Source organism: Phaethon lepturus, unplaced genomic scaffold (genome assembly GCF_000687285.1).
Source record: "Phaethon lepturus isolate BGI_N335 unplaced genomic scaffold, ASM68728v1 scaffold10054, whole genome shotgun sequence".
NCBI lineage: Eukaryota > Metazoa > Chordata > Aves > Phaethontiformes > Phaethontidae > Phaethon > Phaethon lepturus.
In genome coordinates, this window is record NW_010536977.1 from 97,500 (window position 1) to 112,206 (window position 14,707).

At 41.1% G+C, this 14,707-nt stretch overlaps 1 protein-coding gene across 1 annotated transcript in view; it reads left to right on the forward strand.

Moving 5' to 3' along the window:
- Window positions 1-14,707, forward strand: part of LOC104620188 (metastasis suppressor protein 1-like) — a gene marked incomplete at its 3' end in the record, with an annotated part of 110,742 nt that overhangs the window by 84,049 nt on the left and 11,986 nt on the right. Inside the window, exons 8-12 of the mRNA XM_010286333.1 lie at window positions 4,920-4,931; window positions 10,066-10,223; window positions 11,486-11,593; window positions 12,537-12,634; window positions 14,649-14,693. Of these exons, the coding sequence (XP_010284635.1) occupies window positions 4,920-4,931; window positions 10,066-10,223; window positions 11,486-11,593; window positions 12,537-12,634; window positions 14,649-14,693 (421 nt within the window). The remainder of the gene's footprint in view (window positions 1-4,919; window positions 4,932-10,065; window positions 10,224-11,485; window positions 11,594-12,536; window positions 12,635-14,648; window positions 14,694-14,707) is intronic.

Here is a 14,707-nt window from a genome sequence, read left to right on the forward strand (position 1 = left end):
GCAACTTGTGCTTCTCCTCCTGCCTAAAAACTGTGAGCCCAGGGACAAGCAAAATAAATGTTGGGGCGGGGAGTTTCTTGAACTTTTTAAGTTGTGTAGGTGTTATCCAGAACAAGTGAGCTGTCTCTTAACTGTCCTTCCTAATAGGTGAGTCAATAATTATGCTGGTAGAAAGCCACATCACTGGAAAATTGCTCTTGAATTTTAGCTGACTTTAGATGAGGGATGAGGGAGGGAGAGATGGAAGCCAGCAGGAGGGAGCTTAGCTCAGTAGGCTCTGTGTGTCTGTCTGTCTGTGGAAAAGTTTAGTGTTTTAAATCAGAATAGTCATCTTTAGGAGGACATGATTTTTTGTAAGAAGTTTTTATTTTTGTGTGATGCGTAAACATGTTTCTCATTTTGTGTGTGAGTTATCTGACTTCAGACCAACAGCTTTAGAGAGTCTGTGATATTCCTTCTGTTTCTTTTCCTTTCTTCTCCCCTTTTCTGGTCTCATCACTTCTTGTCCCCCTGTGATACAAACAACCCCTCAATGCATGGTAGGTGAGAGCTGAGAAAAGCATGTCCATGATCTGGTAAGAAGGAACCTTTTTTTGAAGCTGTTTCTATGAATTGACAGCTCTCTGTCTCCATCTTCTTTTATCCTGCTTCTGAGTATTGAATAAATCAATCTGCAGTCTTGGAGGAGGAGACAGCATTTTCTGTAAGGTGGGAAGAGGATAGAAAAGCACTTAAAGCCTTTTGTAAAAAACCCCACTGTTCTCATACTGCAGATGCCACCATTAGGTGTCCGTCAGCAGTGATTACAGCAAGTGGACTTTCTCCTTGGATTTTCTGGGTTCCTATCTCCCTCCCCAAATGTGTGCCATGTCTAGTGATGAGGGTCAGCACACTGGTGTCTTGTCCTCCTTCAGGATTAAACATCTTGGAGCAGGGAGTGGAACAGGCCCTCATTTTGCTATCATTTTTATAGCAGCCATGCTATGATTGAAGACTTTTTTTTTTATGTCATTCCCTTGATTAATTTCGCTGTTATGACATGCTTTTGGAGTTGTCAGTGAACCTGCTGTATTTCTGTGCTGTATCAGAACAGAACTCAGAACTGCTGTCACACACATGGTGTTTGGGTCCAGAGCAAGCACAAACCCAGGGAGAGTGAGGTGGGGTTAAAGCTTGTTGCAGAGGGACGCATATGAGGAAGGTGGAAGCAATGAAGGCTCACAAGTAGCCAGTACAGGGAAAGGAGGAGCTGCGGTATTTTTGAGGAGCTGAGAGTTGGTCTCGTGGCCCCTGGGGAGGAGAGACACAGTGAGGTGCTGAGGCTCATACAGATGTGAGAATGAATCCCCAAAGCTGCTGGCCCTGTGGGTTCCCAGCGGGACTGGGTGGGCAGTGGTATCCTCTTGCAAGCTATCTACAACACTTAAATACAGAAGAAAAAAAAGTAGCCGCTGCTTTTTCCACTCTTTGCCTTTTTGATCCCTACCTTGAAGGAATAAAGCATTGGTCTGAGTGCAATGTCAAATGTTGTTATGCAAACTTTTTTGTATGTACCCACTTTGACAGACCTGTTTTATGTGCTACGTGGTGAAGTATGTTGCTCTTGCTGTCACTAAGGGATAAAAAAAATCAAGAAGGGGTTCATTTATAAAATGATCAAGCTGCAGAATTGATTCTGCTTTAGGTCACAAAAGAGGTTGGAACTATGGGCAGGGAACTCTTGGGTGAAACTGTCCTGGCTGGCATGTGGCTGAGTGCATGAATATCTTACTGTGTCCAGCTCTCCTCTCTCCCTGTTGCTTGGACGTACTTTTTGTGTTCTGTTCTTCCTCCAGCGGGACCTGTCCCTTTGATTTTTCTGTAAAGTTACTGACTCACCTATGGGGACTCCAAAACAACCAATTCATTCCCTTTCTAGTGCTTGTAAGAACATTTTTGCATTAACCTTAGGATCATCTGTGGGCAAGTGAGATGTTTGTTGAATTCTGGATTTACTTGAATACTGTGCATGCTACGAAGAACCTCCTTCGAGCTTCTTCTGCTGTGACTGGATGAGAAAATGGTTTTCTTCTGCTTTGGGCAGCTTCAGATCTAGGAACTCAAATACAACCCTCTACTTTCCTCATTTGCATCATGGCACTGGCGTCTTCTCTCCTTGCTGCATCAGGCTGCAGAGGCTCCATCTCATAGCCAACGGCTGCAGCATGCGTAGGAGCTCCTTGCTCCTTGCCTGCATCCCAAGGATGTTTGGGAGAAAGGGCTGCATGGCTTGTCCTGGCAGGAGCACTGCAGGTTGGGCACCCCACTGTAGGGCTGAGGGGCTGAATGCGCTGGGGTTTGCCTGTTCTCTGGCTAGTGCATGGTCCTTTTGTTCTGGTTCTTTGCGGTCAAGTTGAAAGTTCAGGCCAGGCATTTAAGATCATTTATTAGAAATTAATGTTTGCAGAGTAGGTGTGTTAATTTCAATAAAGGTGTTTCCAAAGCTTGAAGTGACGGGGAAAACACCAAGCTTTCCAAACAAAACAAAAAGGTGTTAGGGGCCCTTTCTGGAAGTTTGCTGGGGTGTATCTGGTAAAATGACAAGTCTGTGTGTAAGTGAAGGTCTTGCATTTCAAAAGACCTTACAGGGATAATTTTCGTTCTTTTTGTTGTCTTTGACTATAAAAAACTCCCTAAAATCCCTATGAAGTCTAAATACATGTAGTCTAAATAGGATCCTGGTGCACCTCCCAGATCCCTGCAGTCCCTGGTGGTGTCATGATGATCTTCAAAGTGAATCCTTTTCCTTTCACCCTTGTTCCCAAGGGGAGCAGGCCTGTAGGACATGTTGCCCACCCCATTGAAACTGAGCTCTTGTCTGAACAGATGAAGCTGCATAGTGCATGGAACTACATACATCTTCTAAATTGCTCTTTGTTTTCAGACAAACACTGGACATCAGAAGTCAACCCAGCTAATCTGAGTCAGCAGAATAATTATGCATATGTTTAAAATAAATTCCATGTTTAGGTTTCTGCTGAGTCAAGGCCTCATAAGTGGATCCATAGCTGCTAGAAGCTGTTGATGCTATATTGAATTCAGAGGAGAGCGAGCAGCTGTGGCTCTGCATGTAACCATTTTGGAAGGTTAACAAAATGCATGATTCTTAGCTTAAAAAAAAGTGGCAAGTGACTAACTTAAAATATAACTGAATGCATATGTAAAATCTGGAGTGCATGTTGGCTTTGTTTTCTGTATTTCAGCTTGGCTATTAATGATTAACTAGACAGGTTTCCCTTCTGCCTATAACTTGACTGAAAGGTTTCATTTTCAGGTTCTTCGCTTGACACTGTGTGTGAGCTTTGAGGAGAATGTTTAAATCCAAGTGGATTTGTGAAAAGGAGTTATATGTAATGTTCCCAATAATATAACACATGTTAATGTGAAAACTGAGTTTTATCTCTAAGGTATCCGTAAAAGTTTCTGCAGAGTGCCCTTAACATTCAGCACAACATTTCATCTTGTCAGGTATCCAACCTCACAACCTCTACTTTTGAGTATGCAGCAGTTTTGGAAAGTATTCTTACTTTTAGTGAAGTTGAAAGAGCGGAACATGATTATTAATTTACTGCAATACTGCCAAACGTGCTTTTTCTTTCCCTCACGGTTAGCAAAGATGACCTGTTTGTGCTTTAGAGCCTTTGCAGCTGTTTTTGCATTATGCTCTGTTCTTTGAAACTGTAATATTGTTATACTCCTCTCAAGTACAATTGCGCAAACCCTGTGACTCTTAACTGAAAAACATAAAGCTCTTCAATGTAATTATAACTGAAGAGCATCTCGTTCTTAAAGCAAATGCTGACCTTCTCTTTCAAGTACTCTGCATTCTTTCTATACTTGGCCCTTGCCCTGTCTGGAGTGGCAGGCTGGGGAGGGAGGACCCCCAGCCAGCCCCCTTCTCTGCCGGGAGATAGCCTAGTTCCTCTGAATTGATCACGTGTGGCATGATGGCTGAAGTGAGAGCCAAGACTCACTGTGGAGTCAGTATGATGCAGCTCAGAAGGAGAGAAGCTAATGAGCAAATTATCCTTATCTGTTGCAGGGCAAAAATCCTGCATGGATGAGGCCATGGTGCCTGTGGGGCTTTTTTTTTGTGTTTTTTTGTCCCCCCCGCAAGTTTATAATGTAAGCCCTACTTTATAAAAATTCAGTGAAGACGTGTTGCAAAATCAGTGACCAGAGATATTTCTTTGATTTATTTTAATTTCTTGAGTTTTGAATGCCTCTTGATAGTTCCCCTCTTTTTGACAGCAAGCCAGGTTTATTGCAAAACTATATATATATATAAAGCTTTTTAATTAAAATACACATATCGTGGTTAATCTTTTTGATGTTCTTCCACATTGCATCAGCAATTAGTTTTTTATTTAATTAACAATCTATTAATGTAATTGCAGTAGAGAACATCAAAAAGTGCTGTGGTTACTAATGCAGCACCCGCCTAGAGTTTTGCAAGTCCAAGTTCCCTCTTCCTTGAGAGGGGATGAGCTTTGTGCCACTTCATCAGCTTGACCAGAGTTTGATAGTTGTCTCTGTTGTGCACTTTCTCTGAAGCACAGGTTAACATGTTCTCACCTAGGAATTTGCAAGCTAAACAAAGTTCCTAAACTGGTTTAAGTCTCTTAAAATAAAACTGTATGGTAAATAACTGGGAGTTTAATTTGCAACAGCTCATCAGGAAGCAAAGCTAACGTGTTTGTCTTTATCAGCAACAGAAGAAGTCAAAATAGTCTAGTCCAAACTGCTCGCTCTCTTGTCTTGGCGCTGATGATAATGTCTAAACTCTAGGAATGCTGGAATACCAGTTTGACTTTTTTTATTTTCCTTTCTGTGTCAATTTTGTGTCCTGCAATTTCTCACCATGCGCACCTGCCTGACAGCTGAGGCTCTGGGTAAGTCTGTGCCATGCTGTAACCCTGGTGGCTGGTTTATTGTAGCCCTTGCTGTCGCCTCTTTATGGTGTCTGGTCTCCACTAACTGCCTAGACTTTAATTTCTAATGAAACTATAATATTGCTTAATCTTAATGAACAAATCATCTTTTGATTTATTTTCTTTTGGCATCTGATTGGAACACTGTAAAAGAAGAAAATCAGTATTGTAGATAAACCTCTGGTTTATTTTAGAAAGGGATTAACATGGACTGATAAAACTTGTCACAGTTGGGAGAGAAGTCAAATGGAATAGATACGTCCTCAAGGTGATGTTCAAATAATTGAATATCTTATTGTTAATATGACTTTTAAAGTCTAGAGCTTAAAGTCTTTAGTGTTGTTCTTTGTAAACCTGTGATCCAAGTCCCCCTTTTTTCTGAAAATCGCATGCACCTTTCTTAACTGATAGATAAGAAATGACTATATTTAACTTCATGCTGGGGAAGGGGTGGAAATCAGCATCACAGTTGTCTCCTGCTGCCTGATCACATCTCAAATCTGTCTAAATTGGAGTGCTGTTTCAGTTGTATTGCAAATTTGAAGTTGAGATCTTCTGAATGAAACACGGCGTTTAAGAGTATGAGAGAAATAATCATACCTCCACTTGTAGGTGTAACGATGTAGGTGTTGCCCATTGGAGAAGCCTGGATTGATTGAGACTCTCAACCGAGGCGCCTCAGCTGGGCACTCTGGTGCCTGCTGCTTGTCCCCTTTTTTGAAACCACATTTTGTGTTTTTTTTGGTTTGTAATTCAATCTGGAGGTTTCCTTTGGTAACTTGGAATTATTCTTTTAAGGGACAGCTTGGCACTTCTGAGCATTAGCAGCTGATTCAGATCTCCAGTAGCCACCAGAAAGACCCTGATTTGTTTGCTGAAGGGGTGTGAAGTTAACCCCAGTAATAAGGTTTTCCACCCTTCCGTAAATGGTGGCAGAATTCTTCTGTTTTCAGCCTTGATCCGTATTAGTTTATTTGTTGGCTTTACTGTGCAGGACTTAGAGAGGTCATTCATCCTGGCAGCTGAAGCAGGTATGCTCTTGTAAAGGAGGTGATTTGGGAATGAATGACTTCGAGCCTGCTTTGGTTTGTATAAATAGGGGTGTACTCACAGTGTAAATTCTGCCAGTCTGTAAAGTGTCCAGTATTGAATATTCAAGTTCTGTGCAGACACCTAAAAATGTGCAAGGGAGCACTCTTTAAGTGAGAATGTGGAAATTAGTGATTTCAACAATATTTGCTGTATTGCTTTGTCAATAACAGCATTAACTTTAGCAGACTTGCACTGAGAGCATTTAAAAATCATTCTCCTTTGCTGTTGCTGACAGCTTTCCTAGTTGAAGTTGTCTTATAAAATACAGGCATGAAATTGGGTTGAAAATTAGATTTACCTTTTTTCTTCTCCCTAATACGTTTCCTTTACTAAAGTTCTTTTTGAATAATGGTTATTTAAGAAGCTGCATGAGGCTTTCAGCCAGGCTTCCCACAGAACACTAAAACTGAGATTTTAATGCATGCTGGTCCTTTAAAGCTCTTGCACGTCATGGTAATGATGTGAAGCACCTGCTCTGAAGGTAACGTATTAAGACTGTCCTTGGAGTAGCAGTGGATTCGTGTTAATATTGATGAGAAGCAGTTCAGCTCTGCGGTTCATTAGCTGTTACTTGCCTGTGTCAAGCCGCAAGTCCCCAGGCTGTTGGAGCATGATGCTGTTGGAGCAGTCAGTCCACAAATTCTGGTCTTGCATTTCTGCTCCTCTCTGCAACACCGAAGCTCCACTTTGAGAAAGGCTGGATTTGAATGTCTCCTTGGCTTTCAGTTTGTTAACTCATTCTTCCGAGTGCTACCGGACATGCTCTGCAGAACCATGCCTACATCACGTTCATGTCTGGCTGGCTGCGGACCAGAGACCTGTGACTACATTTGATGTTTTTGACCGTTGCTAATGCTGATGGCTTTGGTGGGTCATTCAAACCTGTCTGCAGCTGGGGTAGGAGTGTCCTTCAAGGTTCACTTTTACAGTTGCTCCATGATGAGACTGTTCTGGAACTATTTTCTGTCATTATCATAGTTGCGTTGGTTTGGAAATATTTCCGAACGAGTAACCTAAAGGCCAGGGAATGTGGGCTGGAGAGAATAATCAGTTGCTGATGTTCCTTATGAAAGCATGCCTCATGTCCACAGCAAAAATAGTGCAATCAGTTGTCAGGGATGCCATAGACAAGTGACCTTCTCCTCATAATTCAAAGGGGAAGAGAACTGCATCACTCTCCAGTGGTCGATGTTCCCTTCTGAGATAAGTAATGGATTCAAACCAGCGGAGACCCAAGGTGGATGAGGAGCAGAGGTGGTCGGCAGCTGCCTCTCACATCCTTGGTGTCCTCTGAGTGTAGGAGTGCTGTCAAGGGGCTGTGCTCTGCTCTGCTTAGCAAAGAAAACCGGTTAAATTGAGCAGAGATCTTGTCCCTCAAATTGCCGAGCTGTCTCAGTGCCACGGGAGGCAGCTGGCGATTCATGGAGTGGGAAGAGTTATGCCTGATTTCAAAAGACTTGTTAGATTGATGTCTGCATTATGGAGCTTTCAAAGGACGTTAATAAAACTTTCCTGCTCCTAAAAGATGAGTTGCAAGGAGACATCAGGAGAGAGCTGTATTCATGCCATGTAAGCATCTGACTTCAGAGTCTCATCTAAATGATTCACCTAAGTTTGCTTCCTGCTCTGAATTACACCCCAGACAGCTTGTGAGTTTTCACTGACTACGTAGGTGCTCAAGAGCCGTAGCATAAAAATGGGTCTGTGAAAGTAGCGGTGAGGAGACGGTATGTCTGTTAACGTCCTGACTCACTTGAAGGAATAAAATGGAAACTTCACAGAGGTACAGAGGGTGTTGAAGAGCGATGCAGTTTTACGCACGCTTTGCCAAAGAGTTAAAATACACAGCTTGAACATTATCCTGATAACTTTGTTGAATTGAGTGAGTTACACAGGTGTAAATGAGGTTTATTTTTGACCCATGTTTTGGGTGCTCTTGTTGCTCTGGTCCAGGACATGGTGCTCTGTGAGGTCCACATAAATTACCAAAATTCACTATAATTGAACTGTCTTTATCAGTGGAGTCCAGTTGCTTTCTAAGTGTGTGTTTTCTCATTGAATTTAACAAGGATTTACTGCGTTAAGTGTATGATTGTATGGTGGAGCAACTGAATGTTTACTGCAGTTCTCCAGAGCTGAACTAATGAGTGTGTGATTTAGTTTGCAACTAATATATTTTGCATTTGGTAGATCCACAGTTAGGGAGCCAGTATCTAGGTTTGAACACACGTGTTAAAATTTCCAGGCAGCTCTCAAAATAAGGAGTCTGAGTAATAATGGAAGTCTTGGTTTCATAAGGAATTTGAAAGAACAACTCCAGAGAAGTATAAAATGCATCTGATGCAAGGAGGAATCTGGGGAAGGCCCTGGAATGTACAGAATGGTCTTCAAGCAGAAGGGCCCCTTTGTCTCCTAAGGATGACCGATGAGAAGGCACAGGCCCGTCAGGGAGTTATCCAAAACTCTTCTATATCTTGTTTCTGGCAGATCATAATTTTGAGAGAAGAAGCACGTGACTGCAGCTTCAGAGTCTGTTATTGTTAAAGTTATTGTCTTCCAAAACAGCTTTATGACCACATTACACCAGTCAGCCTGATCTACAGGATCAGACACTAGGTGTTCCTGATGGCACTTTGGTACCGGGTGGCCTTGGCGGCAGCTGTGCCAGTGTCGCACTGCGCGTGATTCTTCAAGGATGCATCGTAAAGCTCTGCTTGTGGGTATCTCTGCAGTTTTGTCTGGACTATGTCTAACTCTGTACAGAGGAGATTTGGCTATATCCAGTCCGTAACACTGCTAAGCCAGCGTGATTCTCTTTGCCTCCATCCGTGCTCTCTTTTCTGTGGCTCTGACTGTGTATCCGTGCAGGGGAGCTGATGACTTCATCTTGCTCGAGTATTGAAGAAATACCTACGATAATAAAGCAAAGGTTTTCCTATGTAACTCTTGAGCTTGAGTCATGTGCTTTGTGTACTACACACATCAAGAGACATTTTTCTTCTTCTTTAGCCTCTTCTTCCTTTTTCTTAGGTAGCTTTAAATCCACCATGCACGAAGGTTGTTGTTCACAAAAACTGATTTTGGGTAGCTGCTTGTAACTCGCCCACTATTTTTCAATGTTGTCTTCCTTGTATTTAGCAACAGTGGCATGGATATGTACCTGGATACTTAATTTGCATGTGGTGGTGTTTCTGGGAGATTTAAGATAAATTTACACAACTGAAGTTCTTTAAAATATTTAGGGGTGTAAGCTGCATGAAAACATCTTGCAACTGCAACATTCTTGGCTCATTATTAGTATGATGCAGAGTGAGCAGTTGCTGCAGAATAAGATACTTAACTGTCACGGAAAGTTTTCGTATTATAGCTAACACAGTGAAGCTTTTTTGATTGCAAAACATTGTATTTTTTTATTTCCACAGACAAATACTGGACATGAATATCTATTTGAGCTGTTGATAGGGTTTTTTTTTGTTTTGCACTTTGGAACGAAGAAAACTGTTCTAGAAGTTGCTAGTGTAGAGTACTTGAATCCAGTAGTCCAATGATCAGTAACATGTCCTTAATACCATCTAACATAGGAGATTCATTCACTTGTTTAGTGACTCTACAAAGTTGTCATTAGGACCTTGCTACACACAAGATTAGGAAGGAAGAGGAGTATACCTGGGGTTAGTGATTAATGCTCTCCCAGTTACAAGATGTTGATTTTCAGCAAGGATGATGTGAAGCGTTTCTACAGCTGACACTTTGAGGAAGTCCTTATGTGAAACGCTGTCTTTGGCTTGAAATCTTTTGAATTGAGCTGGATTTCTATTCTACACTAAAGGGAAAAAAAAAATGCTATGAAATGCTTGATTTAATTTGAATTAAAGGAAAATGCTGGCTGAAACTTGAATTGCAAACGCGCCATCCAGCAGCAGTGCTGGCTGAAAATAAGGTCTTTCTCTATGCAGATCCACAGTTTTGACAAAACGTACTCTTGATTGTTTCCTGCATACAGGACGGGGTGACATTCAGCCCCAGTTGGATAGTGCTTTACAAGATGTCAATGATAAGTACCTGCTGCTTGAAGAAACCGAGAAGCAAGCTGTCAGAAAAGCTCTGATTGAGGAGCGCGGTCGATTCTGTACTTTCATCTCGATGCTGCGGCCTGTGATAGTAAGAGCTCTCTGTTTTAAGTCAGTACAATTCACAAATTAGATAAGTGGCCAAAATCCTCTAAAAAGATAGCTCATTATGTTTTAGGAATTAATTTCTAGACCCAAAATTCAACCTGCATCTCTGCCTAGGAAGTGGCAAGAGTTGCGACCTTTCTTGTAGGCATTTGGAGTAATTCAGCGACCAAAGACACCAAATGCTTTCAAGATGACTAATGGGAAAACAATGGGCACAAAGACTGAAGTGGCCTTGAGTTCCCTATGCATACTGACCTAAGACGTTGCTAATGCATTTTTTTCCACTGCTTTTTTTCTTAACATCACATTTTAGTATAAATCTTCCTTACTCCTACTCCAGTGCTAGGACTGATAAAAGTTTCAGGACCTCCCCTGTGTATATAATGACATTATCTGACAGATTGCAGGCTGCTTCTATGCAGTTTTCTGGCAGCTCTTTTCCTCCTACATGACAGCTTCTTCAGTTCATTGAAAAAGTTTGAGTATATTTTCATCATCTCAGGTTGTCTGAAGCCCGGCGATTAATCGTTTGTGGCTTTGTGCAAGCATGATGCATTTCTGAAGGGTCTCCAGTGTACTGGGAAAATGTTCCCAATGCTTGTTTACAAAGGGCATCAGTCTCAACAAAAAAACACATTTAGAGAAGTGGTGAGGTGATGACTGAGCAGGAGGACGTGTATTCTAGACTCAGGACCTGGATAAAATTACCATGGTAGCTAAGGGATTACTATGGTAACTTACACTGCAGGAATCATCTGAGTTAGCAGTTGATGTAGCTTGAGCCAGCATGAATCATAAATGTATTAATGCTCTGTACCTTATAGTGCCTTTATCTCAATGTTTCCAAAAACTGGCAAAAAGTATGAGTTTAACCCCTGTTTGCATTGACATTTAAAATCCTTAGGGCACATTAGTTGAGTACACAAAGAAGAGTTAAATCTTTTCCAAATGCAGTAAAAATGACACTCTCTTTCTGAAGATGGCACAGAAAGAAGAGACTTACTTATCTCATTGATGAGACAAAAAATTTCTGGGCCTCAGAACTTACAGAAATCTTAAAGTAGTTATAAAACTCAAAATTAATATTTTCAACCCTCTTTCATAAGAAGTGATTGCTTAATGGGCAAGGAAAAAGCAGCTCCACTGGGCTTTCCCAGAGTCATCAGCAAAAACGTCGTGTATTGTGTTATGGGTCTGATTTTTAAAACCAGGGCTGTGACTAGCCGTGCTCTTTTGTCTTTTCAGGAAGAAGAAATATCAATGCTAGGAGAAATAACCCATTTACAAACCATATCAGATGACCTGAAAAGTCTCACCATGGATCCACACAAACTGCCATCTTCAAGTGAACAGGTTAGCTCTTGTTACCTAGAAAACGTTTTTATTTGTAGCGTGTACTGGTTTTCCTGTTGTATTACGAGTAATATTGACTACTAGCATTTAGTGGCTTAGTGTTATGTTTTGTAGATGCTTCACTGCAGCAAGGTAATTTTTAACATAAGCAATTTAAAAAAATTGATCTTGAAGTACCAACTGAGTGCTCCTGAAGTATTTGGTGAGACCAATGTGAAGTGGTGATGCTAACACTTTGAAGTCTATGAAGATGCCCGATTTCTGCAGAGAGTACATGAGGAATGAGTGTCATCATCTCACCCTACATTCGAGCATCCCTGTCTTTATGTGGTTGCTAGATTGCTGGGATTAGATAGCTTGATGGAGTCTAACATTTGAGCATTTTTCCATGCTGTCCTTAAAATGCATAGGAAAATGTGTATCATTAAATGGCTCCAAATAGGACTTTTTTCTGTGACCCTGCAGCATGAACTCAGTTTTCTTGTCATACCTTAATCATCTTATCATTGACCTAGAAGTGTAAAGCAGCAAAGCTCTGCTGGGGTTGAATATTGGATCTTCGATTGATTTTTTTTTAAATGAAACAGTTTTTAAACTCTAAGGATGTAATAGCTTTTTAAGGGGAAAAAACCAAACAACAAAGCAGGTTACAGCATGCATAAAATAAATCTCCAGTTCACTTGTTCAAGATTTTTCCATTCACATCTGAACTTTCCTTCTGTGATAGCAGCCCTAGTGTTGAAGTATGGTAGTTCCTGGAAAGTCAAGGATGAAGCTGACTCCTGTGTAATATACACTGTAATTCTGGAAGATAACTGACACTGGGTCAGTTGGCCCTGAAAGTTTGTAGTGGTGACGAATGTTGTGTGACAAGCAGATGCTTTTTGTTAATGGGGGGGAGAAAAATTCCATGTCCTTGATGCTATTGATTATCTTTCATCAGGTAATTTTAGATTTGAAAGGTTCTGATTACAGCTGGTCTTACCAGACTCCTCCATCCTCTCCCAGTACTACTATGTCCAGAAAATCTAGTGTTTGCAGGTAAGTAAACTGGTAATGTTTAATTTTAACCTGTTTGGGGGCAAAGGGAGGCAAGTTCAGACTGTGGTATGGATTTGTATGCATACTTAAATCTCAAATAACAACTCTTAATGAAATCAATCCCTCATGGTCTTTATCCGTTTAAGTGTGTGACTGGGAATATTAAAAAGGATGGGCATGACTGAACAACTTTTGAACTCAAGACAGCTTGAAGATGCTTTTGATTCAGTTCTCTTGAATCCATTTCAGATCAAAGAGCAGACTGTACTGATCTAAGCTCTGAGATTGTTCATTCATAATTTCCTTTTCTGTTTTTCATGTGATGACTTTTTAGATTATTCTAAGTAGCTGTTACTAATCAGTAAGTTAAACTGTTTGAAAAGGAAAAACATCCTTGGCAATTGCCCTATCAGTCTGGTAGATGGAAATGCTTTTTTGATACAAGTTTTTTTGACTGTTTAATGCTGTCTAATGCTGTCCTGAAATATGTTGAGACACTGGATTCTGTCTATGCTTTCTTCATAAAAACTGTTTTCTCTCATAAAACAGTTTATTAGCATGTTACCCGCATACCCTGGTGTCCACATTTACTCCTTCCTTTTACTGAAAAGGAAGATATCCTACTGTGTATTCTGCTCAACACCTTTGCAGCTGCTCTCGAATGATCATCTTTTAGTTTGCTTTATGAATAATGTACTACAGGTTCCCTGTGTATGAGCAAAGTTACCTATCGCATGTCAGAGCAAGTGAACATGACTTCTTCTATGTATCTACTTGTCTCTGCATGCAGATATATATAAAAAAAACTTCAGTACTTTTATATATATATGTGAAACATGCATATTTAGAGCAATGAGCACAGGCTTAAAGATGCAATATCCTGAAGCTGTATGAGAAAATGGCAAAAAAAAAACCCCAAAATCCATCATCTGTTCCTAATCATCTTTTTGCATGGTAAAACCTGTATGGCAACAGACTGTTGTGTATGGGTAAAATAGGGCAGGGCTCCTCTTCCACTGCTCCAAGACGGCTTGCACATCTTGTGTGTTACATGGAATTTGTGAGCAGGAGGTGCAGTCCTCACCCAGGTATCCTTTAGAGCCATCCTTTCAGCTAGTCAGTGGGCTCCTGCCAACGAAGGTGGGAAGCTGCCTTCAGATTGATGCATCCTGCTAGTCCTGCTCAGCCACCCCAGCAGGAAACTTCAAAGGCTCCCACATTGCAGCTGGCGTGTCGTTGCTGTCATTCATGGATACTGGAGAGATTAAAAATCAATCTCTTAATTTGAAAATCAAATTATTTTTTTCATTATATTAATTTGGGATATTTAATTCTCTGATCATCTTTCTTACTAACTAAAGCTGCATACCCAGAGGCTTGATTTCAGTCAATATGCCGTCACATGCTTTTTTTTCTGGTAGGAGGCCTTGACGTGAGTGAAACTTGTCTCAGGTACTCTGAAGCATCGGGTTTTGGTGATGCTTACAAAAGTTTCACACATTGGCCTGCTGGCTGACTGCAATGGCATGCCTAGAGGCAGACTTTTAGATGAACTGTGATGCCTTTGGACTCCCTGCTAGAGATCCTGTTGAAAATTTGGTGCAAGAGGAACAGGGTGTAAGTCGGGAACATGAGCGAGCTGTCAGCAGACATTTTTTGTACAAGTGCTGTGCAAACGCTAGAGAGGGCCCTGTAGCAATCCCTTTGTCCCTAACCTGACTTTGCATTCTGAGTGTTTACAGAATTTGATCATTTGAGTACATTCAAGGTAAAATGCCATTTTCTCTCTGGTTGCAAGGGATACTGCAGCTGCTTACAGTTCTTTACTGATATATATGTTCATATATATATATATTTAATTTTAATTTGTCAACATTTTTTCTTTTCCGGTTTATGCTGCCTGTTGCTAGAGACATGTGGAATGTTAATTGTACTGTATATGGGTCTCTCCCCACCCCGCCCTTGTGTCTTTTCCTCTCCCCTTTCCTTTCTTTGTTCCTTTTGTCTCTCACAGCAGTCTGAACAGCGTTAACAGTAGTGATTCCCGGTCCAGTGGCTCCCCCCCCCCCCCAC